General features: G+C 47.7%; 1 protein-coding gene across 3 annotated transcripts in view; it reads left to right on the plus strand.

Moving 5' to 3' along the window:
- emilin2a (elastin microfibril interfacer 2a) overlaps nt 1–25,496 on the plus strand; it is an 83,487-nt gene that overhangs the window by 29,419 nt on the left and 28,572 nt on the right. For 2 of the 3 annotated variants that reach the window (XM_064992002.1, XM_064992005.1), the window contains 4 exons: nt 674–1,005; nt 1,120–2,489; nt 2,769–3,386; nt 5,679–5,946. In XM_064992002.1, the coding sequence (XP_064848074.1) occupies nt 674–1,005; nt 1,120–2,489; nt 2,769–3,386; nt 5,679–5,946 (2,588 nt within the window). The remainder of the gene's footprint in view (nt 1–673; nt 1,006–1,119; nt 2,490–2,768; nt 3,387–5,678; nt 5,947–25,496) is intronic. The other variant, XM_064992004.1, reaches the window with a different exon arrangement.

The raw sequence follows: 25,496 nt of genomic DNA on the forward strand, positions 1-25,496 counted from the left end.
TCTCATCATTGTCGGTGATCAGGCCTACCACCGTTGTGTCGTTAGCACACTTAATGATGATGTTGGAGTCATGTTTGCCCACGCAGTCGTGGGTAAGCAGGGAATACAGGAGGGGACTAAGTACACACCCCTGAGGGGCCCCAGTGTTGAGGATCAGCATGGCAGACGTGTTGTTGCCTACTCTTATCACCTGGAGGCAGCCTGTCAGGAAGTCCAGGATCCAATTACTAGGCAAGTCAGTTAAGAACAAATTCTTATTTACAATGATGGCCTACCCCAGCCAATCCCGGACGATGCTGGGCCATTTGTGACCCTCCCTATGGGAATCCCAATCATGGCCGGATGTGATGCAGCCCAACTGTAATGCCTCTTGCACTGAGATGCAGTGTCTTAGACCAGTCGAGAGCCAAGCTACTATCTGTACTTACTGGTGGCACAGACCCTGTTTCATCCTCTACTACACCTACATAATGATTGCATCTGCAACAAGTCTATCTTTTTAAGTTTAGCATCAGTTTGTAATATTCTCAACAAAGATTATATTATCAAAAGAGGACTAATGTCATAGACTTAAGTAGAAATTTGAAGACGTGTTTGTCTTTGTGTGTTTGTGCATGCCTGCGTTTGTGTGTGTGTGTATGCACTTACAGGTTTGTCTTGCCTTCTCTCCCAGGTATCGGACACGGTTCCGGCCGGCCTATAAGATCGCCTATAAGACGGTGACAGACCTGGAGTGGAGGTGTTGCCCTAGTTACCAGGGACCAGACTGCTCTGAGCTGAAGGCTGCTCCTAACAGACAGACAGTACCAGCCGGGTCACAGCCACCCCAAACCCAGTACCCAAACAGACAGATCGTACCAGCAGGGTCACAACCTCACCAAAACCAGTACCCTAACAAACAGACAGTGCCAGCAGGGTCACAGCCTCACCAGAACCGTAACTCAGAGGAAGCACCACACTACCCCCAGACCAGATCCATCCCTGGACAGACCAGACACCCACAGAGTAAGATACTTTACAACATGACATGTTGCTGCTTTCTCAATCTTCTTCTTAGAGATGAATTCGTATATGAAGTGTGTTAATATGTTTTTGACTTAACTGTGTCCTCTGTCTTAGGGCCAGAGAGGAGGGAGACGGGGGTGTACGAGGGGAGGCCTGGAGGAGCAGAAAAAGACAGAGTGCGTCTCCTGGAGGGAGAGGTGCAGCGCCTCTCCCAAACAGTGGGGGCGCTGCAGGCTGCGATAACTGGGCTGAGCTCCACTCTGAGATCTGACCTGCAGGAGGACACCTCCAAGATGCTGGTCACCCTGCTCAACAACCTCCGCGCTGTGACCCCTGACAGTGTCCACGCCCCCGACATAGAGCAGGCCGCAGTAACACCAGACAACCACCAGGGGTCAGTGATTGACGGGCACCAGGCCACCAGGGGGCCAGTCCAGGGGGACAGGGGGCTAGAAAAGGTCCTGGCCAGGTTGGATGATGTCAACACCTCTCTGAAGAGTAAAGAGGAGGCTCTGGAGGAGCTGAGAGGTACCGTGAACTCACACAGCGGTCATATCCGCCTGCTGCTTGATGCCTCTCAGACACAGCAAGACCCTGACCCTAACCCTGTTGGGGGTGGAGCCCCTGCTGACCTGGAGGAGCTACTAGAGAAATACATGGACAGGCAGCTGGGCTTCCTGAGGAAGAACATGGAGGATAGCATGGAGAGAACGATAGAGGAGAGGATAGGGAAGGAGGTGGAGAAGCTGCAGAAATTCTGTGATGGAAGGATCCAGCTGATGGAGAGGAGGTGTGAGGACGAGCGGGAGAGAGGACTGCTCAGTCTGACTGAGATGGTGGACAAGGAGGAGCAGCTAAAGCAGGAGATCAGGGAGTTGAGACTGGACATCACTGCCTCCGACCAGCCCGGCCGGTCACTCAGACAGACTGACCCCAAACCTAATGTTAGACAGACTGACACTAAACCAAATGTTAGACAGACTGATTCCAAACCCAGCCTTAGGCAAACTGCCCCTGCCAGACAGACCGACCTGGCTAGACAGGATAACCAGCCACCAGGTATCCTACCAGCTGTCCAGCGTGGTGACCTATCTGACCTGTGGAGGGAGCTGGAGCGTGTGGCGGAGGCCCATCGCATCCTGAATGCCCGCATGGACAATGAGCTGCAGTACCTGTCCTCTCCACGTGGGGAGCTAGAGGGAAAGGGGTTAGAGCTAGAGGGGGAGGGGTTAGGACTAGAGGGAGAGGTGGGGTCTCGGCTGGAGGAGTTAGAGGCGCGTCTGAATGTGACAGAGCAGAACGCGGAGGTCCACTGTTTCTACGTGGAGGAGAAGCTGACCCGGGCACTAACCGAGCAAGGGGCGGAGCTACGACAGCTGCTGGAGGAACGAGTAAACGTACTGGAAGACCAGTTTACTACCATGCTGGTCGAGATGAACAACGAGTCATATCCTGTTGGAGGAGGAGGGAGCGGGGACCTTCAGGTACTATAGGTAGACAACTCTGGTAGAGGAGGACCAGTTTTCGGAACGTTGTTGGTTTTAATCTCAGACCTGGTGATAGAAAGTGGGAGATGATCTGGCAACCGGAGGGCTGCTGGTCTCAGATCCCAGGTACCATCTCTAGCCGTTGTGCCTTTGTGGGTGCTGCACTGCAGTTTCCAGGTACCATCTCCAGCCGTTGTGGGTGCTGCACTGCACATGGCAGTGTGTTTGTGTGTTATGTGTGCATGGTAACAGATTCTGTCTTGTTCCCTCCTCCAGGCTGAGTTGAACAACAACAAGTTTCTTCTGCAGGGTCTGAATGACAAGGTGACCGCTGTGGCTGAGCTCTGTGCTCCCGGCTGTGGTGGAGGACCTAACACCGGAGGGTTTCCCAACACCAACCCTGGGGCTTCCTCCCACCCTGTAGTTCTGGACAGTGTGGTGAAGGACCTGAAGCTCTGTTGTAATGACCTGGAAATCCTCCATACGGATGTGACGTCCAACTCTGACAAACTGAGAGAGCTGGAGGAGATTATAGACAGGCAAATGGTGGGGCAGAAGCGGAGCGTTAAGGAGGTGGAGGACCTCCAGAGGGGGATGGTGATCCTGCAGGACAACGTAGGGGGTCTGGGGGGGGCAGTGACAGGGCTGGGGGACTCTCTGAGCAGGTACACCCAGGACCTCACCAGGATTAACAACACCTGCTGCCAGGTTGGGGCAGGGGCCAAAGCAGGGGCCAGGCCAGGGGAAGGGTTAGGTGGGTTTGGTGCCACTACTATCGGTCCAGGCAGGATCCAGAGTGCGTCTGAAGTAACGGTCCCCAGAGGAGAGGTGGAGGGAAGCAGCAGCAGCCAGGTGGAGGAGCTGAGAACCAAACTGGACAGCCTCACTAACCAGGTAGTTATCTAGTAGTCCGTTATCTCACTAACCAGGTTGTTATCTAATAGTCTGTTATCTCACTAGCCAGTTAGTTATCTAGTAGTCTGTTATGTCACTAGCCAGTTGGTTATCTAGTAGTCTGTTATCTCACTAACCAGTTAGTTATCTAGTAGTCTGTTATGTCACTAGCCAGTTGGTTATCTAGTAGTCTGTTATCTCACTAACCAGTTAGTTATCTAGTAGTCTGTTATGTCACTAGCCAGTTGGTTATCTAGTAGTCTGTTATGTCACTAGCCAGTTGGTTATCTAGTAGTCTGTTATGTCACTAGCCAGTTGGTTATCTAGTAGTCTGTTATGTCACTAGCCAGTTGGTCATCTAGTAGTCTGTTATGTCACTAGCCAGTTGGTTATCTAGTAGTCTGTTATGTCACTAGCCAGTTGGTTATCTAGTAGTCTGTTATGTCACTAACCAGTTAGTTATCTAGTAGTCTGTTATGTCACTAGCCAGTTGGTTATCTAGTAGTCTGTTATGTCACTAGCCAGTTGGTTATCTAGTAGTCTGTTATCTCACTAACCAGTTCGTCATCTAGTAGTCTGTTATGTCACTAGCCAGTTGGTTATCTAGTAGTCTGTTATGTCACTAGCCAGTTGGTTATCTAGTAGTCTGTTATGTCACTAACCAGTTAGTTATCTAGTAGTCTGTTATGTCACTAGCCAGTTGGTTATCTAGTAGTCTGTCATGTCACTAGCCAGTTGGTTATCTAGTAGTCTGTTATGTCACTAGCCAGTTGGTTATCTAGTAGTCTGTTATGTCACTAGCCAGTTGGTTATCTAGTAGTCTGTTATGTCACTAGCCAGTTAGTTATCTAGTAGTCTGTTATGTCACTAGCCAGTTGGTTATCTAGTAGTCTGTCATGTCACTAGCCAGTTGGTTATCTAGTAGTCTGTTATGTCACTAGCCAGTTGGTTATCTAGTAGTCTGTTATGTCACTAACCAGTTAGTTATCTAGTAGTCTGTTATATCACTAGCCAGTTGGTTATCTAGTAGTCTGTTATGTCACTAGCCAGTTGGTTATCTAGTAGTCTGTTATGTCACTAGCCAGTTGGTTATCTAGTAGTCTGTTATGTCACTAGCCAGTTGGTTATCTAGTAGTCTGTTATGTCACTAGCCAGTTAGTTATCTAGTAGTCTGTTATGTCACTAGCCAGTTATTCATCTAGTAGTCTGTTATGTCACTAGCCAGTTGGTTATCTAGTAGTCTGTTATGTCACTAACCAGTTAGTTATCTAGTAGTCTGTTATGTCACTAGCCAGTTGGTTATCTAGTAGTCTGTTATGTCACTAGCCAGTTGGTTATCTAGTAGTCTGTTATGTCACTAGCCAGTTGGTTATCTAGTAGTCTGTTATGTCACTAGCCAGTTGGTTATCTAGTAGTCTGTTATGTCACTAGCCAGTTGGTTATCTAGTAGTCTGTTATCTCACTAACCAGTTCGTCATCTAGTAGTCTGTTATGTCACTAGCCAGTTGGTTATCTAGTAGTCTGTTATGTCACTAGCCAGTTGGTTATCTAGTAGTCTGTTATGTCACTAACCAGTTAGTTATCTAGTAGTCTGTTATGTCACTAGCCAGTTGGTTATCTAGTAGTCTGTTATGTCACTAGCCAGTTGGTTATCTAGTAGTCTGTTATGTAACTAGCCAGTTAGTTATCTAGTAGTCTGTTATGTCACTAGCCAGTTGGTTATCTAGTAGTCTGTTATGTCACTAGCCAGTTGGTTATCTAGTAGTCTGTTATGTCACTAGCCAGTTGGTTATCTAGTAGTCTGTTATGTCACTAACCAGTTAGTTATCTAGTAGTCTGTTATGTCACTAGCCAGTTGGTTATCTAGTAGTCTGTTATGTCACTAGCCAGTTAGTTATCTAGTAGTCTGTTATGTCACTAGCCAGTTGGTTATCTAGTAGTCTGTTATGTCACTAGCCAGTTGGTTATCTAGTAGTCTGTTATGTCACTAGCCAGTTGGTTATCTAGTAGTCTGTTATGTCACTAACCAGTTAGTTATCTAGTAGTCTGTTATGTCACTAGCCAGTTGGTTATCTAGTAGTCTGTTATGTCACTAGCCAGTTAGTTATCTAGTAGTCTGTTATGTCACTAGCCAGTTATTCATCTAGTAGTCTGTTATGTCACTAGCCAGTTAGTTATCTAGTAGTCTAGTTGTCAGTTATTAGTTAGTGGATAACACTGTTATCTGTGTTGATATCTTGTTGAAATTTCCTTGATATCCAAAAATATTAAGATTGCTCTTCTTCTTCTTAGGTGCAGACAGAACTTCAGCGTTGCTCTGGTGTGTCTGGGGTGGAGGGGCGTGTCCAGCGCCTGGAGAAAGTGTGTGTTCAGCTGGACGGGGTGTCGGCCAGGGTGCGGGGAGTGAAGGAGGGGTTGGAGAAGCACGTCGCTGGGCTGTGGCACCACGTCAGCCGGGTCAACACCATGCTGGAAAGACAGGCTGCTGACATCACCACCCTAGAGACCTCCCTAAAGACACTACAGACCAGGAGCACTGACACCAACGCCAGGGAGACAGGTCAGTAGTATACTGTGGATGATGAATGGATGAATGGATGGATTTGTTTTTGTGTAGTTTAATTTATTTGTGATCAACAACAGTACAGATAAAAACAAATTTAAAAAACGGTGTGCAGGTGTAGTTGGAAGCTCAGGGGCTTGAAAAAAACACACCACGAAAAACTATATACAATACATACAGTTGAAGTCGGAAGTTTACATACATCTATCTTAGCCAGATACATTTAAACTCAGTTTTTCACAATTCCTGACATTTAATGCTAGTATAAATTCCCTGTCTTAGGTCAGTTAGGATCACCACTATTTTCAGAATGTGAAATGTCAGAATTATAGTAGCGAGAATGATTTATTTCAGTTTTTATTTCTTTCATCACATTCCCAGTGGGTCAGAAGTTTACATACACTCAATTAGTATTTGGTAGCATTGCCTTTAAAATGTTTCGGGTAGCCTTCCACAAGCTTCCCACAATACGTTGGGTGAATTTTGGCCCATTCCTCCTGACAGAGCTGGTGTAACTGAGTCAGGTTTGTAGGCCTCCTTGCTCGCACACGCTTTTTCAGTTTTGCCCACAAACTTTCTATGGGATTGAGGTCAGGGCTTTGTGATGGCAACTCCAATACCTAGACTTTGTTGCCCTGAAGCCATTTTGCCACAACTTTGGAAGTATGTTTGGGGTTATTGGCCATTTGGAAGACCCATTTGCGACCAAATTTTAACAAAGTTTTTCAATGTTATAAATTGATTTGAATTTTAATAAGGGAAATAAGTATTTGGCCCTTCTGCATAACATGACTTAGTACTTGGTGGCAAGTAGTTGTAGTTGGCCACCAGGTTTACACACATCTCAGGAGGGATTTTGTCCCACTCCTCTTTGCAGATCTTCTCCAAGTCATTAAGGTTTCGAGGCTGACGTTTGGCAACTCGATCTTTCAGCTCCCTCCACAGATTTTCTATGGGATTAAGGTCTGGTGACTAGCTAGGGCACTCCAGGACCTTAATGTGCTTCTTCTTGAGCCACTCCTTTGTTGTCTTGGCCATGTGTTTTGGGTCATTGTCATGCTGGAATACCCATCCATGACCCATTTTCAATGCCCTGGCTGAGAGAAGGATTTCTCACCCAAGATTTGACGGTACATGGCCCTGTCCATCGTCCCTTTGATGCTGTGAAGTTGTCCGGTCCCCTTAGCGGAAAAACACCCCCAAAGCATAATGTTTCCACCTCCATGTTTGACGGTGGGGATGGTATTCTTGGGGTCATAGGCAGCATTCCTCCTCCTCCAAACACGACAAGTTGAGTTGATGCCAAAGAGCTCCATTTTGGTCTCATCTGACCACAACACCTTCACCCAGTTGTCCTCTGAATCATTCAGATGTTCATTGGCAAACTTCAAACAGGCATGCATATGTGCTTTCTTGAGCAGGGGGACCTTGCGGGCGCTGCAGGATTTCAGTCCTTCACGGCGTAGTGTGTTACCAATTGTTTTCTTGGTGACAATGGTCCCAGCTGCCTTGAGATCATTGACAAGATCCTCCCATGTATTTCTGGGCTGATTCCTCACCGTTCTTATGATCATTGCAACTCCACGAGGTGAGATCTTAGGTGGAGCCCCAGGCCGAGGGGCTCCATGCAACAGTTATTTTGTGTTGTCACCTTCTCAACAAGCTGCTTGGTGATGTTCTTGTAGCCCATTCCAGCCTTGTGTTGGTCTACTATCTTGTCCCTGACATCCTTGGTGAGCTCTTTGGTCTTGGCCATGGTGGATAGTTTGGAATCTGATTGATTGATTGCTTCTGTATTTTATACAGGTAACAAACTGAGATTAGGAGCACTCCCTTTAAAGAGTGTGCTACTAATGTCAGCTCGTTACCTGTATGAAAGACACCTGGGAGCCAGAAATCTTCCTGATTTGAGAGGGGGTCAAATAGTTATTTCCCTAAATAAAATACAAATCAATTTATAACATATTTCACGTGCGTTTTTCTGAATTTTTTGTTGTTGTTATTCTGTCTCTCACTGTTCAAATAAACCTACAATTAAAATTCTAGACGGATCATTTCTTTGTCAATGGGCAAACATACAAAATCAGCAGGGGATCAAATACTTTTTTCCCTCACTGTAGATCTGGGCCATCCATCAGGGAAGAAAGTGTCATTCCTATTTGCCCTCTCCATCTCTATGAGTTTAGGGTCCAGTTTGAATTTGTCATTATTAAGGGTCCCTTTTGTCTTTATTAAGGGTCCCTATTAGTTCCTGCCAAGGCAGCAGCTACTTACTCTTCCCGGGGTTTATTATGGATCCCCATTAGTTCCTGCCAAGGCAGCAGCTACTCTTCCTGGCGTTTATTATGGATCCCCATTAGTTCCTGTCAAGGCAGCAGTTACTCTTCCTGGGCTTTATTATGGATCCCCATTAGTTCCTGCCAAGGCAGCAGCTACTCTTCCTTGGGTTTATTATGGAACATCATTAGTTCTTGCCAAGGCAGCAGCTACTCTTCCGGGGGTTTATTATGGATCCCCATTAGTTCCTGCCAAGGCAGCAGCTACTCTTCCTGGGGTTTATTATGGATCCCCATTAGTTCCTGCCAAGGCAACAGGTACTCTTCCTGGGGTTTATTATGGATCCCCATTAGTTCCTGCCAAGGCAGCAGCTACTCTTCCTGGGGTTTATTATGGATCCCCATTAGTTCCTGCCAAGGCAGCAGGTACTCTTCCTGGGGTTTATTATGGATCCCCATTAGTTCCTGCCAAGGCAGCAGCTACTCTTCGTTGGGTTTATTATGGATCCCCATTAGTTCCTGCCAAGGCAGCAGCTAGTCTTCCTGGGGTTTATTATGGATCCCCATTAGTTCCTACATCATTAGTTCTTGCCAAGGCAGCAGCTACTCTTCCGGGGGTTTATTATGGATCCCCATTAGTTCCTGCCAAGGCAGCAGCTACTCTTCCTGGGGTTTATTATGGATCCCCATTAGTTCCTGCCAAGGCAACAGGTACTCTTCCTGGGGTTTATTATGGATCCCCATTAGTTCCTGCCAAGGCAGCAGCTACTCTTCCTGGGGTTTATTATGGATCCCCATTAGTTCCTGCCAAGGCAGCAGGTACTCTTCCTGGGGTTTATTATGGATCCCCATTAGTTCCTGCCAAGGCAGCAGCTACTCTTCTTTGGGTTTATTATGGATCCCCATTAGTTCCTGCCAAGGCAGCAGGTACTCTTCCTGGAGTTTATTATGGATCCCCATTAGTTCCTGCCAAGGCAGCAGCTACTCTTCCTGGGGTTTATTATGGATCCCCATTAGTTCCTGCCAAGGCAGCAGCTACTCCTCCGGGGGTTTATTATGGAACATCATTAGTTCCTGCCAAGGCAGCAGCTACTCTTCCGGGGGTTTATTATGGAACATCATTAGTTCCTGCCAAGGCAGCAGCTACTCTTCCTGGGGTTTGTTATGGATCCCCATTAGTTCCTGCCAAGGCAGCAGCTACTCTTCCGGGGGTTTATTATGGAACATCATTAGTTCCTGCCAAGGCAGCAGCTACTCTTCCGGGGGTTTATTATGGAACATCATTAGTTCCTGCCAAGGCAGCAGCTACTCTTCCTTGGGTTTATTATGGATCCCCATTAGTTCCTGCCAAGGCAGCAGCTACTCTTCCGGGGGTTTATTATGGATCCCCATTAGTTCCTGCCAAGGCAGCAGCTACTCTTCCGGGGGTTTATTATGGAACATCATTAGTTCCTGCCAAGGCAGCAGCTACTCGTCCGGGGGTTTATTATGGATCCCCATTTAGTTCCTGCCAAGGCAGCAGCTACTCTTCCGGGGGTTTATTATGGATCCCCATTAGTTCCTGCCAAGGCAGCAGCTACTCTTCCTGGGGTTTATTATGGATCCCCATTAGTTCCTGCCAAGGCAGCAGCTACTCTTCCTGGGGTTTATTATGGAACATCATTAGTTCCTGCCAAGGCAGCAGCTACACTTCCTTGGGTTTATTGGCGGCGACACAGTAAAGAGGCTCTGCTGAAGCTTATTTCTCCAGTCAGTTATTCGAATGACGCTAGGAGTTCATGTTTCAAACATGTTCTCAAATGCCATTGAAAAGGCAGCAGTGGTATGAGAACCAGCACATTCTTGAGCATGTAATGCGGCTTTCCTCAGTTTGAAATCCTTATCGACCCACTGGGCTGTCAGACTCAGCATGCTCATATCTGGAAAATATGTGTGAAATGCTGGATAATGTATGTCACAAAAACAGAGAAGTACATTTTCTGGGTGATTTTAAATATTGACAAGTTCTCATCAAGCTGCCCACTCAAGAAAACTTCAAACTGTACCCAGCAGGGTAGCCTAGTGGTTAGAGCGTTGGACTAGTAACCGGAAGGTTACTTCAAACAGTAACCGGCAGGGTAGCCTAGTGGTTAGAGTGTTGGACTAGTAACCGGAAGGTTACTTCAAACTGTAACCAACAGGGTAGCCTAGTGGTTAGAGCGTTGGACTAGTAACCGGAAGGTTACTTCAAACTGTAACCAACAGGGTAGCCTAGTGGTTAGAGCGTTGGACTAGTAACCGGAAGGTTACTTCAAACAGTAACCGGCAGGGTAGCCTAGTGGTTAGAGCGTTGGACTAGTAACCGGAAGGTTACTTCAAACTGTAACCAACAGGGTAGCCTAGTGGTTAGAGCGTTGGACTAGTAACCGGAAGGTTACTTCAAACTGTAACCAACAGGGTAGCCTAGTGGTTAGAGCGTTGGACTAGTAACCGGAAGGTTACTTCAAACAGTAACCGGCAGGGTAGCCTAGTGGTTAGAGCGTTGGACTAGTAACCGGAAGGTTACTTCAAACTGTAACCAACAGGGTAGCCTAGTGGTTAGAGCGTTGGACTAGTAACCGGAAGGTTACTTCAAACTGTAACCAACAGGGTAGCCTAGTGGTTAGAGCGTTGGACTAGTAACCGGAAGGTTACTTCAAACAGTAACCGGCAGGGTAGCCTAGTGGTTAGAGCGTTGGACTAGTAACCGGAAGGTTACTTCAAACTGTAACCAACAGGGTAGCCTAGTGGTTAGAGCGTTGGACTAGTAACCGGAAGGTTACTTCAAACTGTAACCAACAGGGTAGCCTAGTGGTTAGAGCGTTGGACTAGTAACCGGAAGGTTACTTCAAACAGTAACCGGCAGGGTAGCCTAGTGGTTAGAGCGTTGGACTAGTAACCGGAAGGTTACTTCAAACTGTAACCAACAGGGTAGCCTAGTGGTTAGAGCGTTGGACTAGTAACCGGAAGGTTACTTCAAACTGTAACCGGCAGGGTAGCCTAGTGGTTAGAGCGTTGGACTAGTAACCGGAAGGTTACTTCAAACTGTAACCAACAGGGTAGCCTAGTGGTTAGAGCGTTGGACTAGTAACCGGAAGGTTACTTCAAACTGTAACCAACAGGGTAGCCTAGTGGTTAGAGCGTTGGACTAGTAACCGGAAGGTTACTTCAAACTGTAACCAACAGGGTAGCCTAGTGGTTAGAGCGTTGGACTAGTAAACGGAAGGTTACTTCAAACTGTAACCAACAGGGTAGCCTAGTGGTTAGAGCGTTGGACTAGTAACCAGAAGGTTACTTCAAACTGTAACCAACAGGGTAGCCTAGTGGTTAGAGCGTTGGACTAGTAACCAGAAGGTTACTTCAAACTGTAACCAACAGGGTAGCCTAGTGGTTAGAGCGTTGGACTAGTAACCAGAAGGTTACTTCAAACTGTAACCAATGCATGTGTCTTGGTTCAGGTTATCAGTCAACGTACCAAATCAAATCACTTCTTATTTGTCACATGCGCCGAATACAATAGGTGTAGACCTTACAGTGAAATGCTGACTTACAAGCCCCTTAACCAACAATGCAGTTTTAATAAGAAAAATACCCAACATTTTTTTTAAATAATAATTAAAGAGCAGCAGTAAAATACCAATAGCAGGGCTATATACAAGGGGTACGTACTGGTACAGAGTCAATGTGGAGGCTATATACAGGGGGTACTGGTACAGAGTCAATGTGGAGGCTATATACAGGGTGTTACGGTACAGAGTCAATGTGGAGGCTATATACAAGGGGTACTGGTACAGAGTCAATGTAGAGGCTATATACAGGGGGTACCGGTACAGAGTCAATGTAGAGGCTATATACAGGGTGTACCGGTACAGAGTCAATGTGGAGGCTATATACAGGGGGTACCGGTACAGAGTCAATGTGGAGGCTATATACAAGGGGTACTGGTACAGAGTCAATGTGGAGGCTATATACAGGGGGTACCGGTACAGAGTCAATGTGGAGGCTATATACAAGGGGTACTGGTACAGAGTCAATGTGGAGGCTATATACAGGGGGTACCGGTACAGAGTCAATGTGGAGGCTATATACAAGGGATACTGGTACAGAGTCAATGTGGAGGCTATATACAGGGGGTACCGGTACAGAGTCAATGTGGAGGCTATATACAGGGGGTACCGGTACAGAGTCAATGTGGAGGCTATATACAGGGGGTACCGGTACAGAGTCAATGTGGAGGCTATATACAGGGTATTACGGTACAGAGTCAATGTGGAGGCTATATACAGGGGGTACCGCTACAGAGTCAATGTGCGGGGGCACCGGTTAGTCGAGGTAATTAAGGTAATATGTACATGTAGGTAGAGTTATTAAAGTGATGCGTAGATAATAAACAGAGAGTAGCAGCAGCGTCAGGGGCGGGGGGGTGTAAGTAGTCTGGGTTGCCATTTGATAAGATGTTCAGGAGTCTTATGGTTTGGGTGTAGAAGCTGTTTAGAAGCCTCTTGGACCTACACTTGGCACTCCGGTGGTAGCAGAGAGAACAGTCTATAACTAGGGTGGCTGGAGTCTTTGACCATTTTTAGGGCCTTCCTTTGACACCGCCTGGTATAGAGGTCCTGGATGGCAGGAAGCTTGGCCCCAGTGACTATGTATGGCTTGGGTGGATGAATGGATTAATTAATTAATTGGGCTGTTGGGTCCCAGACCTTCTAGATAATTAACAGGGATAGAAGATTGAAAGATCAGTTTGAAAAACACAGTTTCTGTTTAAGTCTCATTGTTCCACTCCCAGCTCCTCCTAAATCCTGTGACCTGCAGACAGCTGTGTCAATATGGGCTACGGAGATAAAGTCATATTAGAGACCTGGATAACTGGAAAACTAATATGCAGCCAGTGGCGTGTTTCCACTCTGAAGAAGCTGTTTCCTGAAAGTAATCCCCTGTATGGAGCGCTTGGACATGGAGAGGTTCAATCTGATTGGTTTAGATTTGAGGAAATGGCCAAATGTAAGGAATAGGCCATAGGGTTGTGTTTAGCCACGGGGAAGGAATGTAGTCTGCTTGGTTTAACTGATGAAGAGGTTTTTAAAGGTTAATATGAAGCGCCATGCTGGGCCTCATAGACAGCATCTCCTCCTGTCCCCCGGTCCTGCTGGGCCTCATAGACAGCATCTCCTCCTGTCCCCCGGTCCTTCTGGGCCTCATAGACTGCATCTCCTCCTGTCCCCCTGTCCTGCTGGGCCTCATGGAGAGGGTCTCCTCCTGTCCCCCGGTCCTGCTGGGCCTCATAGACAGCATCTCCTCCTGTCCCCCTGTCCTTCTGGGCCTCATAGACTGCATCTCCTCCTGTCCCCCTGTCCTGCTGGGCCTCATGGAGAGGGTCTCCTCCTGTCCCCCGGTCCTGCTGGGCCTCATAGACAGCATCTCCTCCTGTCCCCGGTCCTTCTGGGCCTCATAGACAGCATCTCCTCCTGTCCCCCTGTCCTGCTGGGCCTCATGGAGAGGGTCTCCTCCTGTCCCCCGGTCCTGCTGGGCCTCATAGACAGCATCTCCTCCTGTCCCCCGGTCCTTCTGGGCCTCATAGACAGCATCTCCTCCTGTCCCCCTGTCCTGCTGGGCCTCATGGAGAGGGTCTCCTCCTGTCCCCCGGTCCTGCTGGGCCTCATAGAGAGGGTCTCCTGTCCCCCTGTCTGTGTGTCCTGCTGGGTCGTAAAGAGGGTCTCCACCTGTCCCCCTGTCTGTGTGTCCTGTTGGGCCTCATGGAGAGGGTCTCCTGTCTCCCTGTCTGTGTGTCCTGATGGGCCTCATGGAGAGGGTATCCTGTCTCCCTGTCTGTGTGCCCTGTTGGGCTTCATAGAGAGTCTCCTCTCCCCCTGTATGTGTGTTCTTCTGGGCCTCATAGAGAGGGTCTCCTCCTGTCCCCCTGTCTGTGTCCTGCTGGGCCTCATAGAGGGTCTACTCTAGAGATCGACCGATTAATCGGAATGGCCAATTCATTAGGGCCGATTTTGCGTTTAAAAAAAATGTAATCTTTATTTAACTTGGCAAGTCAGTTAAGAACACATTCTTATTTTCAATGACAGCCTAGGAACGGTGGGTTACCTGCCTCGTTCAGGGGCAGAACGACAGATTTTCCCCTTGTCAGCTCGGGGGATCCAATCTTGCAAACTTACAGTTAACTAGTCCAACGCAATAACGACCGTTGCACTCGTTGCACTCCACAAGGAGGCTGCCTGTTACTCAAATGCAGTAAGCCAAGGTAAGTTGCTAGCTAGCATTAAACCTATCTTGTAAAAAAAAGCGAGGAGAGGGACGGAAGCCATACTGTTACACTGGCAATACTATAGTGCCTGTAAGAACAACCCGAATATTCAAAAGTTAATGAAATACAAATGGTATAGAGGGAAATAGTCCTATAATTCCTATAATAACGACAACCTAAAACTTCTTACCTGGGAATATTGACGACTCATGTAAAAAGGAACCACCAGCTTTCATATGTTCTCATGTACTGAGCAAGGAACTTAAACGTTCGCTTTCTTACATAGCACATATTGCACTCTTACTTTCTTTTCCAAGACTTTGCATTATTTAAACCAAATTGAACATGTTTCATTATTTATTAGAGGCTAAATTGATTTGATTGATGTATTATATTAAGGTAAAATAAGTGTTCATTCTGTATTGTTGTAATTGTCATATTACAAATACATTTTTTTTAAATCAGCCGATTTAATCGGTATTGGCTTTTTTGGTCCTCCAATAATCGGTATCGGCGTTGAAAAATCGTACTCGGTCGACCTCTAGTCTCCTCCCGTCCCCCTGTCCTGTTGGGCCTCATAGAGGGTCTCCTCCTGTCTGTGTATCCTGATGGTGTTTTTAGGAGAGGGCCGTGCTGAGGTCACTGGGGCTGTCATGCATCCCTGCAGTACGTCATCCTCAACCCTGCAGCCATCATTGGCACAGTTCTCTCTAGTAGAGGCCCACGGTAGGGATGTGACAATTGGAAAACATTTCTTAAAGTTTAAATATACTTTATTTTCTCTTCGGTTTTCTGTTTTCTGTTGGGGGCAGTGGTGTAGTGCTATTTTTTGGGGTACTAGTGTGCTTTTTAAAATTTTTACACCATCATTTGGTTTGGGATCTGATCCCTGCACACCATTATACCCACCCCCATCTACACCCCTCTAACCCAGGGTAATCAAAACTGTGGAGAGATCCCAGCTACAAGCCTCTGTCATGACATCACAGCTGAGGAGAGGAGAGAGCATCTGGAGTGGGGTGTGGAGCCATGAGTCTCCCCTAGTTCCCTGAACTCTGCCTTTCTTCTCCCCTCCCCTCCCCTCACCACACCAACCTCCTCCTCTCCCTGCATTCTGCCTCTCTTCTCCCCACACCACAACAACCTCCTCTCCTCCCCTCACCACACCAACCTCCTCCTCTCCCTGCATTCTGCCTCTCTTCTCCCCTCCCCTCACCACACCACACCAACCTCCTCCTCTCCCTGCATTCTGCCTCTCTTCTCCCGACACCACACCAACCTCCTCCTCTCCCTGCATTCTGCCTCTCTTCTCCCGACACCACACCAACCTCCTCCTCTCCCTGCATTCTGCCTCTCTTCTCCCCTCCCCTCACCACACCAACCTCCTCCTCTCCCTGCATTCTGCCTCTCTTCTCCCCTCCCCTCACCACACCAACCTCCTCCCCTCACCACACCAACCTCCTCCTCTCCCTGCATTCTGCCTCTCTTCTCCCCACACCACACCAACCTCCTCCTCTCCCTGCATTCTGCATCTCTTCTCCCCACACCACACCAACCTCCTCCTCTCCCTGCATTCTGCCTCTCTTCTCCCCACACCAACCTCCTCCTCTCCCTGCATTCTGCATCTCTTCTCCCTTCCCCTCACCAACCTCCTCCTCTCCCTGCATTCTGCCTCTCTTCTCCCCACACCACCCTCCTCCCCTCACCACACCAACCTCCTCCTCTCCCTGCATTCTGACTCTCTTCTCCCCTCACCACACCACACCAACCTCCTCCTCTCCCTGCATTCTGACTCTCTTCTCCCCTCACCACACCACACCAACCTCCTCCTCTCCCTGCATTCTGCCTCTCTTCTCCCCTCACCACACCACACCAACCTCCTCCTCTCCCTGCATTCTGCCTCTCTTCTCCCCTCCCCTCACCACACCAACCTCCTCCCCTCACCACACCAACCTCCTCCTCTCCCTGCATTCTGCCTCTCTTCTCCCCACACCACACCAACCTCCTCCTCTCCCTGCATTCTGCATCTCTTCTCCCCACACCACACCAACCTCCTCCTCTCCCTGCATTCTGCCTCTCTTCTCCCCTCACCACACCACACAAACCTCCTCCTCTCCCTGCATTCTGCCTCTCTTCTCCCCTCACCACACCACACCAACCTCCTCCTCTCCCTGCATTCTGCCTCTCTTCTCCCCACACCACACCACACCAACCTCCTCCTCTCCCTGCATTCTGCCCCTCTTCTCCCCTCACCACACCAACCTCCTCCTCTCCCTGCATTCTGCCTCTCTTCTCCCCTCCCCTCACCAACCTCCTCCCCTCACCACACCAACCTCCTCCTCTCCCTGCATTCTGCCTCTCTTCTCCCCTCACCACACCACACCAACCTCCTCCTCTCCCTGCATTCTGCCTCTCTTCTCCCCTCCCCTCACCACACCACACCAACCTCCTTCCTCTCCCTGCATTCTGCCTCTCTTCCCCCTTCCCCTCACAAACCACCTCCTCCTCTCCCTGCATTCTGCCTCTCTTCTCCCCACACCACACCAACCTCCTCTCCCTGCATTCTGCCTCTCTTCTCCCCTCCCCTCACCAACCACCTCCTCCTCTCCCTGCATTCTGCCTCTCTTCTCCCCACACCACACCAACCTCCTCTCCCTGCATTCTGCCTCTCTTCTCCCCTCCCCTCACCAACCACCTCCTCCTCTCCCTGCATTCTGCCTCTCTTCTCCCCACACCACACCAACCTCCTCCTCTCCCTGCATTCTGCCTCTCTTCTCCCCTCACCACACCACACCAACCTCCTCCTCTCCCTGCATTCTGCCTCTCTTCTCCCCTCCCCTCACCACACCACACCAACCTCCTTCCTCTCCCTGCATTCTGCCTCTCTTCTCCCCTCCCCTCACAAACCACCTCCTCCTCTCCCTGCATTCTGCCTCTCTTCTCCCCACACCACACCAACCTCCTCTCCCTGCATTCTGCCTCTCTTCTCCCCTCCCCTCACCAACCACCTCCTCCTCTCCCTGCATTCTGCCTCTCTTCTCCCCACACCACACCAACCTCCTCTCCCTGCATTCTGCCTCTCTTCTCCCCTCACCACACCAACCTCCTCTCCTCCCTGCATTCTGCCTCTCTTCTCCCCACACCACACCAACCTCCTCTCCTCCCCTCACCACACCAACCTCATCCTCTCCCTGCATTCTGCCTCTCTTCTCCCCACACCCCACCAACCTCATCCTCTCCCTGCATTCTGCCTCTTTTCTCACCACACCAACCCCCTCACCACACCAACCCCCTCCTCTCCCTGCATTTTGCCTCTCTTCTCCCCACACCACACCAACCTCCTCCTCTCCCTGCATTCTGCCTCTCTTCTACCCTCCCCTCACCACACCAACCCCCTCACCACACCAACCTCCTTCTCTCCCTGCATTTTGGCTCTCTTCTCCCCTCACCACACCAACCTCCTCCTCTCCCTGCATTCTGCCCCTCTTCTCCCCTCCCCTCCCCTCACCACACCAACCACCTCCTCTCCCTGCATTCTGCCTCTCTTCTCCCCTCCCCTCACCACATTAACCTCCTCCTCTCCCTGCATTCTGCCCCTTTTCTCCCCTCCCCTCACCAACCACCTCCTCTCCCTGCATTCTGCCTCTCTTCTCCCCACACCACACCAACCTCCTCCTCTCCCTGCATTCTGCCTCTCTTCTCCCCACACCACACCACTCCAGCCTCCTCCTCTCCCTGCACTCTGCCTGTTCAGGGTGAGATGAGAAGAGAGGCAGAGTTCAGGGAACGAGGGGAGACTCATGGCTCCACACCCCCACTCCAGATGCTCTCTCTCTTCTCAGCTGTGATGTCATGACAGAGTTTTGATTACCCTGGGTAAGAGGGTGTTTGGATGGGGGTGGGTATAATGGTGTGAAAGGATGAGATCCAAAACCAAACATAGCAGGTTATAGCTTACGTGCTTATCTGTAGAAAGTTAATTCCCTTTCAGTCAAACTGAGACCTTACTACCAGACTCAGTGGTGGAAAAGTACCCAATTATCATACTTGAGCAAAGTAAAGATACTTTTAAAAGAAAATGACTCAAAAGTGAGAGTCACCCAGTAAAATACTACTTAAGTAAAAGTCTAAAAGTATGTGGTTTTAAATATACTTAAGTATCAAAAGTAAAGGTATAAATAATTTCAAATTCCTTATATTTAGCAAAGTAGACAGCACCATTTTCTTGTTATTTTAACCTCTTGCGTCGAGCAATCCCGGATCCGGGATTCTATTTATAGCCTCAAGCTCATTAGCATAACGCAACGTTAACTATTCATGAAAATCGCAAATGAAATGAAATAAATATATTGGCTCACAAGCTTAGCCTTTTGTTAACAACACTGTCATCTCAGATTTTCAAAATATGCTTTTCAACCATAGCTACACAAGCATTTGTGTAAGAGTATTGATAGCTAGCATAGCATTAAGCCTAGCATTCAGCAGGCACCATTTTCACAAAAACAAGAAAAGCATTGAAATAAAATCATTTACCTTTGAAGAACTTCGGATGTTTTCAATGAGGAGACTCTCAGTTAGATAGCAAATGTTCAGTTTTTCCAAAAAGATTATTTGTGTAGGAGAAATTGCTCCGTTTTGTTCATCACGTTTGGCAAAGAAAAAAATATGAAAATTCAGTCATTACAACGCCAAACTTATCGACAGAAACATGGCAAACGTTGTTTAGAATCAATCCTCAAGGTGTTTTTCACATATCTATTCGATGATAAATCATTCGTGGCAGTTGCCTTTCTTCTCTGAACCAAATGGAAAAGTGGACGCAGCTGGAGATTGCGCAATAATTTTGACGGAGGACACCAAGCGGACACCTGGTAAATGTAGTCTCTTATGGTCAATATTCCAATGATATGCCTACAAATATGTCACAATGCTGCAGACACCTTGGGGAAACGACAGAAAGTGTAGGCTCATTCCTGGCACATTCACAGCCATATAAGGAGACATTGGAACACAGCGCATTCAAAATCTGGGGCATTTCCTGTATGAAATTTCATCTTGGTTTCGCCTGTAGCATTAGTTCTGTGGCACTCACAGACAATATCTTTGCAGTTTTGGAAACGTCAGTGTTTTCTTTCCAAAGCTGTCAATTATATGCATGACTATGAGCATCTTTTCGTGACAAAATATCTTGTTTAAAACGGGAACGTTTTTTTATCCAAAAATTAAGAGCGCCCCCTATATCGAAGAAGTTAATATACAGATCGCCAATGGCACACTCCAATACTCAGAGATAATTTATAAACTAAGCATGTGTGTTTAGTGAGTCTCAAATCAAATCATATTTTATTTGTCACATACACATGGTTAGCAGATGTTAATGCGAGTGTAGCAAAATGCTTGTGCTTCTAGTTGCGACATTGCAGTAATAACCAACGAGTAATCTAACCTAACAATTCCACAACAACTACCTTATACACACAAGTGTAAAGGGATGAAGAATATGTAAATACAGATATATGAATGGGTGATGGTATAGGCAAGATGCAGCATAGGCAAGATGCAGTAGATTGTATCGAGTGCAGTATATACATATGAGATGAGTAATGTAGGGTATGTAAACATTATATTAAGTGGCATTGTTTAACGTGGCTAGTGATACATTTTTACATCAATTTTTACATTACTAAAGTGGCTGGAGTTGAGTCAGTATGTTGGCAGCAGCCACTCAATGTTAGTGATGGCTCTTTAACAGTCTGATGGCCTTGAGATAGAAAATGTTTTTCAGTCTCTCGGTCCCAGCTTTGTTGCACCTGTACTGACCTCGCCTTCTGGATGATAGCAGGGTGAACAGGCAATGGCTCGGGTGGTTGTTGTCCTTGATAATCATTTTGGCCTTCCTGTGACATCGGGTGGTGTGTAGGTTTCCTGGAGGGCAGGTAGTTTGCCCCCGGTGATGTGTTGTGCAGACCTCACTACCCTCTGGAGAGCCTTAAGGTCGTGGGTGGAGCAGTTGCCGTACCAGGCGGTGATACAGCCCGACAGGATGCTCTCGATTGTGCATCTGTAAAAGCTTGTAAGTGCTTTTGGTGACAAGCCAAGTTTCTTCAGCCTCCTGAGGTTGAAGAGGCGCTGCTGCGCCTTCTTCACCACGCTGTCTGTGTGGGTGGACCAATTCAGTTTGTCCGTGATGTGTACGCCGAGAAACTTAAAACTTACTACCCTCTCCACTATTGTCCCGTCAATGTGGATAGGTGGTTACTCCCTCTGCTGTTTCCTGAAGTCCACGATCATCTCCTTAGTTCTGTTGACGTTGAGTGTGAGGTTATTTTCCTGACACCACACTCCGAGGGCCCTCACCTCCTTCCTGTAAGCCGTCTCGTCGTTGTTGGTAATCAAGCCTACCACTGTAGTGTAGTCTGCAAACTTGATGATTGAGTTGGAGGCGTGCATGGCGACTCAGTCGTGGGTGAATAGGGACTACAGGAGAGGGCTCAGAACGCACCCTTGTGGGGCCCCAGGGTTGAGGATCAGCGGGGTGGAGATGTTGTTACCAACCCTCACCACCTGGGGGGCGGCCCGTCAGGAAGTCCAGTACCCAGTTGCACAGGGCGGGGTCGAGACCCAGTGTGGTTGTGATTGTGTCGTCTGTGGACCTATTGGGGCGGTAAGCAAATTGGAGTGGGTCTAGAGTGTCAGGTAGGGTGGAGGTGATATGGTCCTTGACAAGTCTCTCAAAGCACTTCATGATGACGAAAGTGAGTGCTACGGGGGGCAATAGTCGTTTAGCTCAGTTACCTTAGCTTTCTTGGGAACAGGTGGCCCTCTTGAAGCATGTGGGAACAGCAGACTGGGATAAGGATTGATTGAATATGTCCGTAAACACACCAGCCAGCTGGTCTGTGCATGCTCTGAGGACACAGCTGGGGATGTCGTCTGGGCCTGCAGCCTTGCAAGGGTTAACACGTTTAAATGTTTTACTCACGTCGGCTGCAGTGAAGGAGAGTCCGCAGGTTTTGGTAGCGGGCCGTGTCAGTGGCACTGTATTGTCCTCAAAGCGAGCAAAGAAGTTGTATAGTCTGTCTGGGAGCAAGACATCCTGGCTGGTTTTCTTTTTGTAATCCATGATTGACTGTAGACCTTGCCACATACCTCTTGTGTCTGAGCTGTTGAATTGCGACTCTACTTTGTCTGTATACTGACAGATTAAGGCTGTAGGATGACCAGGGATGTTCTCTTGATAAGTGTGTGAATTGGACCATTTTCCTGTCCAGCATTCAGGGGCTTCCAAGTGTTGCCATGGTCTAAGGCACTGCATATCAGTGCAAGAGGCTTCACTACAGTCCCTGGTTCAAATCCAGGCTGTATCACATCTGGCTGCTGGGTGTGGTAAGGGTTTATGTTAACTGGATGTAGTTAGGGTTAGTGTTAGCTGTGTGTAGTAAGGGTTAGTTTTAGCTGGGTGTAGTAGGGGTTAGTTTTAGCTGGGTGTAGTAAGGGTTAGTGTTAGCTGGGTGTAGTAAGGGTTAGTGTTAGCTGGGTGTAGTAAGGGTTAGGGTTAGTGTTAGCTTGGGTAGTTAGTGTTAGTGTTATCTAGGTGTAGTAAGTGTTATGGTTAGTGTTAGCTTTGTGTAGTAAGGGTTAGTGTTAGCTTGGTGTAGTTAGTGTTAGTTGGGTGTAGTAAGGGTTAGTGTTAGCTGGGTGTTGTAAGGGTTATTGTCAGCTGGGTGTTGTAAGGGTTAGTGTTAGCTGGGTGTAGTAAGGGTTAGTGTTAGCTTTGTGTAGTACGGGTTAGTGTTAGCTTGGTGTAGTTAGTGTTAGTTGGGTGTAGTAAGGGTTAGTGTTAGCTGGGTGTTGTAAGGGTTATTGTCAGCTGGGTGTTGTAAGGGTTAGTGTTAGCTGGGTGTAGTAAGGGTTAGTGTTAGCTGGGTGTAGTAAGGGTTAGTGTTAGCTGGGTGTAGTAAGGGTTAGTGTTAGCTGGGTGTAGTAAGGGTTAGTGTTAGCTGGGTGTAGTAAGGGTTAGGGTTAGCTGGGTGTAGTTGGGGTTAGCTGGGTCTAGTAAGGGTTAGTGTTAGCTGGGTGTAGTTAGTGTTAGTTGGGTGTAGTAAGGGTTAGTGTTAGCTGGGTGTTGTAAGGGTTATTGTCAGCTGGGTGTTGTAAGGGTTAGTGTTAGCTGGGTGTAGTAAGGGTTAGTGTTAGCTGGGTGTAGTAAGGGTTAGTGTTAACTGGGTGTAGTAAGGGTTAGTGTTAGCTGGGTGTAGTAAGGGTTAGTGTTAGCTGGGTGTAGTAAGGGTTAGGGTTAGCTGGGTCTAGTAAGGGTTAGTGTTAGCTGGTTGTAGTTAGTATTAGCTGGGTGTAGTAAGGGTTTGTGTTAGCTGGGTGTAGTTAGTGTTAGCTGGGTGTAGTAAGGGTTAGTGTTAGCTGGGTGTAGTTAGTATTAGCTGGGTGTAGTAAGGGTTAGCTGGGTGTAGTTAGTGTCAGCTGGGTGTAGTTAATGTTAGCTGGGTGTAGTAAGGGTTAGTGTTAGCTGGGTGTAGTAAGGGTTAGGGTTAGTGTTAGCTTGGGTAGTTAGTGTTAGTGTTATCTAGGTGTAGTAAGTGTTATGGTTAGTGTTAGCTTTGTGTAGTAAGGGTTAGTGTTAGCTTGGTGTAGTTAGTGTTAGTTGGGTGTAGTAAGGGTTAGTGTTAGCTGGGTGTTGTAAGGGTTATTGTCAGCTGGGTGTTGTAAGGGTTAGTGTTAGCTGGGTGTAGTAAGGGTTAGTGTTAGCTTTGTGTAGTACGGGTTAGTGTTAGCTTGGTGTAGTTAGTGTTAGTTGGGTGTAGTAAGGGTTAGTGTTAGCTGGGTGTTGTAAGGGTTATTGTCAGCTGGGTGTTGTAAGGGTTAGTGTTAGCTGGGTGTAGTAAGGGTTAGTGTTAGCTGGGTGTAGTAAGGGTTAGTGTTAGCTGGGTGTAGTAAGGGTTAGTGTTAGCTGGGTGTAGTAAGGGTTAGTGTTAGCTGGGTGTAGTAAGGGTTAGGGTTAGCTGGGTGTAGTTGGGGTTAGCTGGGTCTAGTAAGGGTTAGTGTTAGCTGGGTGTAGTTAGTGTTAGTTGGGTGTAGTAAGGGTTAGTGTTAGCTGGGTGTTGTAAGGGTTATTGTCAGCTGGGTGTTGTAAGGGTTAGTGTTAGCTGGGTGTAGTAAGGGTTAGTGTTAGCTGGGTGTAGTAAGGGTTAGTGTTAGCTGGGTGTAGTAAGGGTTAGTGTTAGCTGGGTGTAGTAAGGGTTAGTGTTAGCTGGGTGTAGTAAGGGTTAGGGTTAGCTGGGTCTAGTAAGGGTTAGTGTTAGCTGGTTGTAGTTAGTATTAGCTGGGTGTAGTAAGGGTTTGTGTTAGCTGGGTGTAGTTAGTGTTAGCTGGGTGTAGTAAGGGTTAGTGTTAGCTGGGTGTAGTTAGTATTAGCTGGGTGTAGTAAGGGTTAGCTGGGTGTAGTTAGTGTCAGCTGGGTGTAGTTAATGTTAGCTGGGTGTAGTAAGGGTTAGTGTTAGCTGGGTGTAGTAAGGGTTAGTGTTAGCTGGGTGTAGTTAGGGTTGGCTGGGTGTAGTAAGAGTAAGGGTTGGCTGGGTGTAGTAAGGGTTAGGGTTAGCTGGGTGTAGTAAGGGTTGGCTGGGTGTAGTAAGGGTTAGGATTAGCTGGGTGTAGTAAGGGTTAGGGTTAGCTGGGTGTAGTTAGGGTTAGCTGGGTCTAGTAAGGGTTAGTGATAGCTGGGTGTAGTTAGTATTAGCTGGGTGTAGTAAGTGTTAGTGTTAGCTGGGTGTAGTAAGGGTTAGGGTTAGCTGGGTCTAGTAAGGGTTAGTGTTGTCTGGGTGTAGTAAGGGTTAGTGTTAACTGGATGTAGTTAGGGTTAGTGTTAGCTGTGTGTAGTAAGGGTTAGTTTTAGCTGGGTGTAGTAAGGGTTAGTTTTAGCTGGGTGTAGTAAGGGTTAGTGTTAGCTGGGTGTAGTAAGGGTTAGTGTTAGCTGGGTGTAGTAAGGGTTAGGGTTAGTGTTAGCTTGGGTAGTTAGTGTTAGTGTTATCTAGGTGTAGTAAGTGTTATGGTTAGTGTTAGCTTTGTGTAGTAAGGGTTAGTGTTAGCTTGGTGTAGTTAGTGTTAGTTGGGTGTAGTAATGGTTAGTGTTAGCTTTGTGTAGTAAGGGTTAGTGTTAGCTTGGTGTAGTTAGTGTTAGTTGGGTGTAGTAAGGGTTAGTGTTAGCTGGGTGTTGTAAGGGTTATTGTCAGCTGGGTGTTGTAAGGGTTAGTGTTAGCTGGGTGTAGTAAGGGTTAGTGTTAGCTGGGTGTAGTAAGGGTTAGTGTTAGCTGGGTGTAGTAAGGGTTAGTGTTAGCTGGGTGTAGTAAGGGTTAGTGTTAGCTGGGTGTAGTAAGGGTTAGTGTTAGCTGGGTGTAGTAAGGGTTAGTGTTAGCTGGGTGTAGTAAGGGTTAGGGTTAGCTGGGTGTAGTTGGGGTTAGCTGGGTCTAGTAAGGGTTAGTGTTAGCTGGGTGTAGTTAGTATTAGCTGGGTGTAGTAAGGGTTTGTGTTAGCTGGGTGTAGTTAGTGTTAGCTGGGTGTAGTAAGGGTTAGTGTTAGCTGGGTGTAGTTAGTATTAGCTGGGTGTAGTAAGGGTTAGCTGGGTGTAGTTAGTGTCAGCTGGGTGTAGTTAATGTTAGCTGGGTGTAGTAAGGGTTAGTGTTAGCTGGGTGTAGTAAGGGTTAGTGTTAGCTGGGTGTAGTTAGGGTTGGCTGGGTGTAGTAAGAGTAAGGGTTGGCTGGGTGTAGTAAGGGTTAGCTGGGTGTAGTAAGGGTTGGCTGGGTGTAGTAAGGGTTAGGGTTAGCTGGGTGTAGTAAGGGTTAGGGTTAGCTGGGTGTAGTTAGGGTTAGCTGGGTCTAGTAAGGGTTAGTGATAGCTGGGTGTAGTTAGTATTAGCTGGGTGTAGTAAGGGTTAGTGTTAGCTGGGTGTAGTAAGGGTTATGGTTAGCTGGGTGTAGTAT

Source organism: Oncorhynchus masou, chromosome 17, assembly GCF_036934945.1.
Source record: "Oncorhynchus masou masou isolate Uvic2021 chromosome 17, UVic_Omas_1.1, whole genome shotgun sequence".
NCBI classification, from domain to species: domain Eukaryota; kingdom Metazoa; phylum Chordata; class Actinopteri; order Salmoniformes; family Salmonidae; genus Oncorhynchus; species Oncorhynchus masou.